The sequence below is a fragment of the Nannobrachium achirus genome (assembly GCF_963921795.1).
Source record: "Nannobrachium achirus genome assembly, chromosome: 18".
Taxonomy (NCBI): domain Eukaryota; kingdom Metazoa; phylum Chordata; class Actinopteri; order Myctophiformes; family Myctophidae; genus Nannobrachium; species Nannobrachium achirus.
Genome location: NC_137825.1, coordinates 25,752,818 through 25,762,158, shown reverse-complemented (window position 1 = coordinate 25,762,158; position 9,341 = coordinate 25,752,818). Strand labels below are relative to the sequence as shown.

General features: G+C 44.6%; 1 protein-coding gene across 1 annotated transcript in view; it reads right to left on the bottom strand.

The window, feature by feature from the left end:
- Positions 1–2,719: 2,719 nt before the first annotated feature.
- Positions 2,720–9,341, bottom strand: part of cacna1g (calcium channel, voltage-dependent, T type, alpha 1G subunit) — a gene marked incomplete at both ends in the record, with an annotated part of 367,943 nt that continues 361,321 nt past the window's right edge. The window contains one exon of the mRNA XM_080747312.1: positions 2,720–3,760. Coding sequence (XP_080603438.1) covers positions 2,720–3,760 — 1,041 coding nt within the window. The remainder of the gene's footprint in view (positions 3,761–9,341) is intronic.

Here is a 9,341-nt window from a genome sequence, read left to right as displayed (position 1 = left end):
GGCAGGGTAAATTAAAGCGATAGTTTATAAAAGATAATAATATAACGTTTATTAGAATTACCGTATGGACCAGTATGTTTTGCAAAGACACGACTGCTGTTGGAATTATGTTTGATTATTTGATGTTTGCTTCATAATGGTCGACTACACTGAAAGGGCAGTGGGAATGTTTTGACTGAAAGAAAATACCATTATGAATGACCAATGGACCAAAATAGAGTTCAGTCACTGTTCATGTAATCTCTGAGCAGAATCTGTCAGCACCACTGCCCTAAACATGTTGTGTTGTTGTTAGAAGGAATAAACCATAGAGTTATATATAATATAGAGAGCGGACAGCCCCGCCCCCAGCTATTCATTTCAATGCAAGTGCTCAGTGGTGTTTTGAAGCACCCGGAAGAAGCAAATCCAGGTGCATTGTGGGGAAAATTGGCAAACAAAAGTCTGCCAATTTCGACGTCGAGACGTAGGCCAATTACATCATGAACGTCACTCGACGTCCAGCGGCGCGCTCTTATGCTCGTGCATGTAGTTCACCCCGCCTGCTGTTCCAGCTTTGGCCAGTAGGCTGCTTCAACTTTCGACCGTGGTGGTTCTGGAGGCTTGGAATAAACACAGAAGCACCCGGGAGGAAGTGGACTAAGAAGGGGGAGGAGCCAAACCAAGTTTGGGATCCTTTTAACGTCTACTCAGGGCTTTTGTGAGCACCACAGAAAGTTTTTAAGTTGCTTGATTCAGTATTTAGATATTTGATTCAAACTCCATTTTAATCACGATAGATTCATTGAAAACACCGGCCCTTGATTCTGGTGACTGATATTGTCCTTCTAATGCATGATCCCCTCAAGTATTAGAGGGACAATATCAGTCACCAGAACCAAGGACATTGTTTTCGATGAATCTTACATTGTTACAATGGAGTTTGAATGGGTTTGTATAGGAAGGGGGCATCAGATACAATGAATGTCAGACATCTAAGTACTGAATCAAGCAACTTAAAACTGTCCGGGGTACTCTCTAAAGCCAGAGTAGATGTTAAAATGACCCCTAACATGTTTGAAAGTGAAACAATTGTTATATCTAATTATTAATTTAGCGATCCACCGTCTGACCGTCTGTCTGCATGCTGACATCACCGATACTAAACAGTGTCGCCACCATGGTAACAGCCGCATACTGAAACAATTCCCACATTTGGAGACGCGCATGCTGACATCACTGATATTAAACAGTGTCGCCACCATGGCTGTCTGTCTGCCATGCTGACGTCAAAGTACTGACAACACAGACTGATACAACGGGTATTGCACAACTGGACGTCAATGGTGACTGTTCTGCCCAGCGGGCACCGGTCTGGGTTCTCCAACATTACTTCTGAGACACCTACATTCAATCCCTCATATACTGTGAGTCAAGCAGAAAAAGGTGGGCAACTGGGGGACCCCAGCCAACAAGGTTTTAAGTGGTTAACACATGCTTCAATGTGCTAAATAAATCGACATTCCTTTTCCTGCAACAATCAAACACCACATTCTACTGTTTGTGCTTAAAAATCCAAGCTCAGTTTAATGACTTGTTTTCTTTTTTTAATATATATTTTAATATATATATTATTCCTACAAATACATGGTTCTCAGCACTTTGAAAAATGTTCACTTTCCTTGGTAAATCAAGAAAGCTAGAAATATCCTACAGTGAAAAAAAAAAAGAAGACAAAAACAACAAACAAAAACTGTCCAAAACAAACAGGGGGAAAGAAATCACAAAAAAAAAGAAGACAGGAAAATAAAAATATAATGAAAACAAATTTCTCTACATCCTGTACAAACACTATGGCCCAATAATTTAAGAAAATAGTGTCTCTAAAACGTTCATATTGCTTTGTACCGCTGTTGCCCATTCACCCGGGCGCAGTCCACCCTGTGCAACACAGAGCGTTGTTCTGGTGGCGGGCCAATAGGGGGGGGCTGCTGCCCCCTAAAATCCCACCGCCACTGAATGTCCACTCAGAGGTCATAGGGTCAACCTGCAGCCAGCAGCGTGCAGGAACAGTAGAAGAAGAAACAGTCCGGGTTTGTTTCGTCTTCAGTTCACCGTGTTAGTGTTTTTTCTTTCTCTCCTTCTTTTCTCGTGTTCTGGTAGTTTTTGGCAGTAACAATACAAAGACAAAGGGATGGTCACACTACTACAGTACTGCACTCCTTATGAAACCAAGGATGTTCTCTTTTTTCTTTTTTTTACTGTTTGTTGTAGTTGAACCATGTTTTACTCTCTACAGCATTATTACTAGGACTATCACCACCATGGATACACCAAGTGCATCAGTGTGTCTGAGTGTGTGTGTGTGTGTGTGTGTGTGTGTGTGTGTGTGTGTGTGTGTGTGTGTGTGTGTGTGTGTGTGTGTGTGTGTGTGTGTGTGTGTGTGTGCGTGTGTGCGTGCGTGCGTGTGTGTGTGTGTGTGTGTGTGTGTGTGTGTGTGCGCTTGTGGTACAGTATATGTGTGCGTTTTGGTGTGCGAGGAGGGTCGTTCATCCAGCGGGGGGTGTGTGTGTGTGTGTGTGTGTGTGTGTGTGTGTGTGTGTGTGTGTGTGTGTGTGTGTGTGTGTGTGTGTGTGTGTGTGTGTGTGTGTGTGTGTGTGTGTGTGTGTTCGTGTGTGTGTGTGTGTGTGTGTGTGTGAGTGACGTGTGTGACTTGTTCTTTTGCTCCGTGTTTCAGTGTTCAGTGCTCAGAGCTTGTCTTCTCAAAGGAGAAGCTGGGAAGAGTCAATAGCTTGGGGTTGGTGTTGGGGTTTGGCGATCCTCCATCGGTGCCCACCACGCCCTCCCCCGCCCCCAGGTCGAAGGAGTCCTTGGAGTCGCTGGAGGGGGCTCGCCTCCTCAGGCAGGTGTCCCGGCTGGGCAGGGCGGGGGACATGGCCAAACCCCCCAGGGCCGGGTGGTGGAGCCCGGGCTGTGCTTCCAGTCCGTCGGGGGGGTCCACGGAGATGCAGGGGGGGCTCATCTTCTTCTTGCGCCGGGGGGAGGACAGGGTGGTCTGCGTGGGAGGGGTCTGGCTCTGGATCTGCAGGCTGTCAGCCTGCGAGACGAAGCCGGACGAGGTGGAGGCGGTGCTCCGCTGCGGGCTGGACTCCGCCGAGGGGCACACCTCCACCGAGTGGCGCCGCGGGTCGTCCAGCCACGAGGACGGGCGCGGGCGGGGCAGGAGGGCGTTCCGGCCCTGCGTGTCGGCACTGTGGAACCTCTTCAGCTGCCTCAGGAAGGGGCTGCGGCCCTGCCGGGGCCCCTGGTAGCCCTCTGTGTCGCCAGCGCCGACGCCCAGCTCCAAACCTGGCCCTTCCTCCACCCCGATGGCGTCGTCGCTGCCGGCCAGCGCCGCCCCGGTGATGAGGGACACCTCCTGGTCCACCTCCTCCTGTCTGTGCGATCGTGCCGGCGGGAGGGGAGGGGGCGAGGAGGAGGAGTCGGAGGAGGAGTCGGAAGAGGGCGTGGAGTGGGAGGCGCAGCGGTGCTGGTCGTGGCGGCGGGGGTGCTGCGTGTGCACGCTGTCTGGGCGCGGCGGTCTCGGGGGGGAGGCGCCCGGGGTTGCAGGGACCAAGCGGAGAGCCGGGTGCTGATGGAGGGAGCTGGGGGAGGTGGGGGAAGAGGAGGAGGAGGAGGAGGAGGACGGAGGGAGGCCCAGACAGGCTACATTCAGGAGCCCCTCGTTGCTTTCCTCTCCTCCTGAACACAGGGCCTCCTGAGAGTCAGTAGACACAGCAGCCTTGGGCGGGAGGATGTTTGTTTGAGGCAGGACGGAGGAGGAGGGAATGAGAGGGAAGGTGGAGGAGATGGAGGCGGGGAGCAGGGGTTGGGGGAAGGGGGGTGGAGGAGATGACAGGGGGAGACTAGTTAGTATGAGGTGGTGACCTGGTGAGGATGACCGCGTTGGAGGATCAAAGTTCACAGTCTGACCAGCACACGTTCCCCCAGTGTCCTTTGTGAGCGCACCATACTGTATGGCAGGGGTCTTCAACGTTTTCAGGTCAAGGACTCCTTAGTTGAGAGAGAGATGAAGCAGGGACCCCCACAACCTTTTCATAGATTCTATATAGTTTCATCGTTTGATAGCACAATCATTGTGTATTTTGGATTCATGTCAATTTGTGTTTTCATATATTTAACCTGTACTTAGTCTGCTCTTTTTCCCCTCTACACCAACACTCTTTGCCGAAAATATCGGATCTACAAGCTCACAACTGTGAGCTTGTAGATCTGCTATTTTTGGCTAAAGTTCTCAGAATATGGATGCTAGGGTTCAAGTGGTTAATATAAAAAAAGAAGAAAAAAGTTTCTATCACACAAAGATTTGCAGGTGCCATTGTAGTAACTCTGAGTCCCGCACCCCCTGTTGAAGACCCCTACTGTATGGACACAGTCGGACATCACACATGGTAGAATGGACTAAACCAGTCGTTCTCATCGGTGGCACACCAAAGGGCAAGTCAAAATCCCAAGGTACATCTGTATTTGTGAGCCTGCAGATTTGCTATTTTGAAATATTTGCAAAATAGTCTTTTTTGTGACACCTCTGGCTCTGGTAACGCCGTTGTCATTACTTCTTCTGTCTATTGTCTGTTAGAGCTGAAAGATTTCCAGATTATAAATCCACAGAAATAGTGCTCCAAACTGAATCCTAGCACCAAGTATATTTAGGAAAGTAACAACAATAAGGTTGTCAGAAACGGTATGCATTAACTTGAAATCTATTAATACATTTCTGGTACTCTGTGTCTGTATTAGTTTGAGAGCTGGAGATAGACCCTTGAAAAAACAACAACTAATAAACAATATGTGTAATGGTTAAAATATATACCAGTGACATATTATATCAAAAATAACTTTTATATAAATGAAAAGGCTACACAGTATGACAAACATATTCACCCAAAATAGAAATGCCAGGTTGAAAGTGCTTAACAGTTGTATATTTCGCATAAGTTTGGTTGCCAAAGGCATATCTGGACTTGTCCCAGTGTACCTAAGTACACTGTACAGTACTAAGAAGATTTACTCAATTACTGTACTTACTTGGATACAGTTTTGAGGTAACTTTATACTTTTACTTTACTGGGGGGTACTTCAAATTTTCAATTCTTGTATTTTTACTACACTACATCTCAGAGGCAAATATTGTACATTTTACTCGACTACAATGATTTGAAAACTTACTTACTTTTTTGCTTTTGATTATTATTACAAAACATACATGAACCACTTTAGCCCTATCTTCTACAAGCTCACAAAGGGTCGCTTTCTAAACATTTTAGACTTTTGAAAACGTCTGACATACGTAGGACATTGTGCATGTTAAGTACGTTTACCTTTGGTCCTTTGGTAAAGTATATTTTGTTGCCATGCCAATACCGTTGTTCCTTTACTGAAGTACATTTTGACTTCTGAGTACCGGACTTTCACTCGTAACAGAGCATTTCTACATTGCAGTATTACTTAACTCAATGAGTGCCAATCACGAGATATCTCGGGATATATCATCGCATCCCATAGTGCCAATCACGAGATATCTCGTGATTAAAAAAAAAAAAAAAAAAAAAATTTAAAAAACTTTTTTTTAAATTTTTTTTTTTGGATCCCATCAAATCTAGTGAACATGATTTCAATCGCGATTTTGCATGTTCCACCCCCATACAACCCCATCTAACATACAGGGCGGCCATGTTTGTTTACATAACATGTAAAACAAATGGCTATTATCTCAAGAATGCCTGATTTCCAATCGGATTTTTTTGTTTGAAAGCTGTGAACAAACTGCACAAATCCACTCCAATGCAATCCAGGATTGCATTGGATTTTTTAGAGCTCATTCTTCTCTGTTTTTTTCCCATGCATGAGGTGTGCAAGGTTTAATCATGGCTAAGTTGACGAAAATAAGGCTTTTAAAATGCTTGGTAGCCAATAGCTAACTTCAAGCTAACTTCATCCTCTTCCTGTACATGCACAAAGGAAAGTGTTCAGGCAAGTCATGGCTGCAGGGCTTCTGTATATACCAGCATATCTCTATGGGATTGTCTATGGCACTCTGGGCACCCTCTAGTGGTGAAAGGGTGGCATTTTAAGTACATTTTTTAGAGCCTTTTCCAATACTGCTCAGCACACCATTTGAGAACCACTGGACTAGACCAATAGACCATACATGATTATCCACAGGACAGAGGGACACTGCTTTAGGAGAAGAGGCTGGCACACTGCGCCCTGAGCCTGTACAATGACCTCTGCCCATTCACCCACATCTCTGTGGCCTGTCAGTGGCGTGTGGAAACACTGCATCCCTTTCTGGATGACGCGTCTTTTCAATACTCGTGCACACACCACTTTGCTTTGAGGCCAGTATAAGGGGAATGGGCAGAAGGTGGCACACATTATGCAGCTATAGGAAAGGAAGGGTTAGTAAGCACAATGGTTGACATAATAACCTCCTAAAATGTCCCAATGAACTCAAATGGCTTGGTCTCTTAATCCCACTTTCGTACATGATCACGGATCAGAAAGGACATTAACAGCAGTCACAAATCATTTATGAACTTGTGATAAATTGTAAATTATGATCCCAATAAATAGGACATTTATAGAGGTGAGAGAAAGAAAAAACAAGAGGCCATGACGAGTGAGTTTTGGGAAGCAGCATTTGAATCAACATCCAGAATCATGAGTTCCCTGTGAGATTATGAATGATGTAGTGATACTGACACCCAGTGGACAAGGACAGTATAGCCATGCCAGACCTGTCCACTGCAAATGTTGCACAGAATACTGTAAGTGTACAGTCAACATACAAGAAGTGAGTTTATAACAGCACTTTTTTATTTATTTTAACTATCCTGTCCTTTCGCTCTCCATTTCTAAATTATTATGACAGCTATTCCCTTCCATAGTACTGTGTTCTATCTGTCTGTCATTCAGTGTTATACCGGTATGAGATACAAAAAGGTTTCCTATGTAGGCCTAAATAAGCTGAAAGGCTTTCTTGGATCTCCTTTAAGTTGACCTTGAACCAGTGAACTGTACTGTCATGAAACTGTACCTTTCACTATGCAATCTTCTGATAAATACTTCAATCAATCAATAAAACAAAATAAAAAAATAACATAACAAGTGTTCTGTATGACCATGTTTGTATAAAATGGCCAAATAGTCATAATTATGGACAGAACTTGACGTTCTGCTGTAATCCCCTGAGTCTTATTATATCGTTGCCGTCGGGCAGAATCCTTGTATCTCCATATTTCAACTTTTTATGTTTCCCCAATTCCCCCGTAAACGAAAGCCCTATACTTAAGAGTGTCAAGCAAATTGTGAGCTTTCACTATTTCTAAAAATTGTTGTCCCATTTCCTGAAAAGGAATGCTTTTGGACATACAAGGTTTCCACCTGAAAATGACGATATGTGTAATAAGTGCACTGTATGGAAGTGATGCAGTGTTCTAATAGGTAGCTCCTGTTGTTTGTAAACGAGAAATGATGGCATATACTGTAGGTGGAGTAAAGCTGTTAGAATCCACCAACACTACCTGCGTTCAGGTGAAATGACCTGTCTGTTTTCTACTGAAGTGGTTTTCAACCTTTTCAGGCCATGACCCCCACAAAATAATAATATATATTTTTTTTAACTGGGGACCCAACACCTTGACAAGCACATGGAATTGTAGGAGTGGAGGCATTACATTCAGTTTGACGGTTCCACAGATAAATATTGTGAAAATAGCCGATCTACAAGTTAACAAGATCAGCCATAAGGTATTATTATTTTACAATGTTTGACACCCATTTTTAGTTTGTCGATTACTTTTGATGCAGTACGGGTCTTTTCTAATTTCTTTTCTTCTTCTTTACAGGTATTAAAAAGGTCTTAAAAGTCCCAAAACTTTCAGCCCCAAATTCATGTGGGGACCCCCTGTGGGGGTCCCGACCACAGGTTGAAAACCACTGTTACTACTCTGCACCCAGCTTCCTGCAGCCACGGCTGCAGTTAACTGTTGATGTGATGTGCTGTGTGGCTGATGATTAGCAATTGACAGACCGACATTTAAATGAACATGAGGGAGGAGGAGAGGATAGGGACGGTGTGTGTGTATGTGTGTGTGTATTTGTGTGTGTATGTGTGCGTGCGTGCGTGCGTGCGTGCCTGCGTGCGTGTGTGCCTGCGTGCGTGCGTGTGCATGTTTGTTTCTGTCTGCCTATTAGAGGATGATGAATGTGAGGTCCAGTGTTTCTGAAAGGCCCAGTAGTAGCTAAAGTCTGAATGTCTCCCTGCTTCAGAAACAGGAGTATCTGTGTTTGAGCATTAGCTCAGGGTCTGGTGGCTTTTGCACCCAACTGAGCTGGGATCGGCGACGGAAATGGCGGCAAAAATATTCAACGCGGAGGGCGGTGAGATGAGGACGGGCGGCGGTGATCGGGACACACAGGTAGAAGGGAAGACAGAAGAAGGAGAAAAGACATAGTCAACATTACGACAACGATAGAACTGGGAGAGAAAAAGATTAGGGCAGCTTTGGTCGTTAACGTGACAGAAAAAACACAACAGGGAGAAGACAGACAGCTTTTAAATTAAAAGCAAGATTTACACCAACACCGATGTGATGATATCAACACTGCTATTCCCTTTTTTGTGTTTAAGTCAAAGCAATTAATCTACTAGTATCTAAGTATTGAAGTTTGACACAATGGTGCCTCTTGCTGGCAGCAAACGGTAATTACTAAACAGTGCTTTGAATCGTTTTATAATCCTTAATCTCGCCATCCTCTGTCAAGTCCAATAGGACAACAGCAAAATGTAATCAGATTAATCACGGATTGATTAATTACCATTTGTAACTATGCCCAAAATATGGCAATTTTCTCTGTATATTTTTGTGGGAACGGAAAGATAAATGTATCTCTCTCTCTCTCTCTCTCTCTCTCTCTCTCTCTCTCTCTCTCTCTCTCTCTCTCTCTCTCTCTCTCTCTCTCTCTCTCTCTCTCTCTCTCTCTCTCTCTCTCTCTCTCACCCTGGTGTGCTAAGGGATTTGAGCTGCTGCCTATAGGCATAAATTGTGCAGCCTTAATCCAATTAACTCCATAAATTAACTCAGTCATTTTGACAGCCCTAATGAAACCATCTCAATGTAATTCTAAATTGATGTCTATAGGGGATCATTAATGTTTCAGTGTGGTTATTGTGTATGAAAAGGCATGCCCATAGAAGGCATTCCCTATAACATTAGGAAAGGGTCCTCCCGTAGGCGGATGCACACTGATAGATGACATTGACCTGAGAGGGCAGTTTCAGAGCCATCCCTTAACCC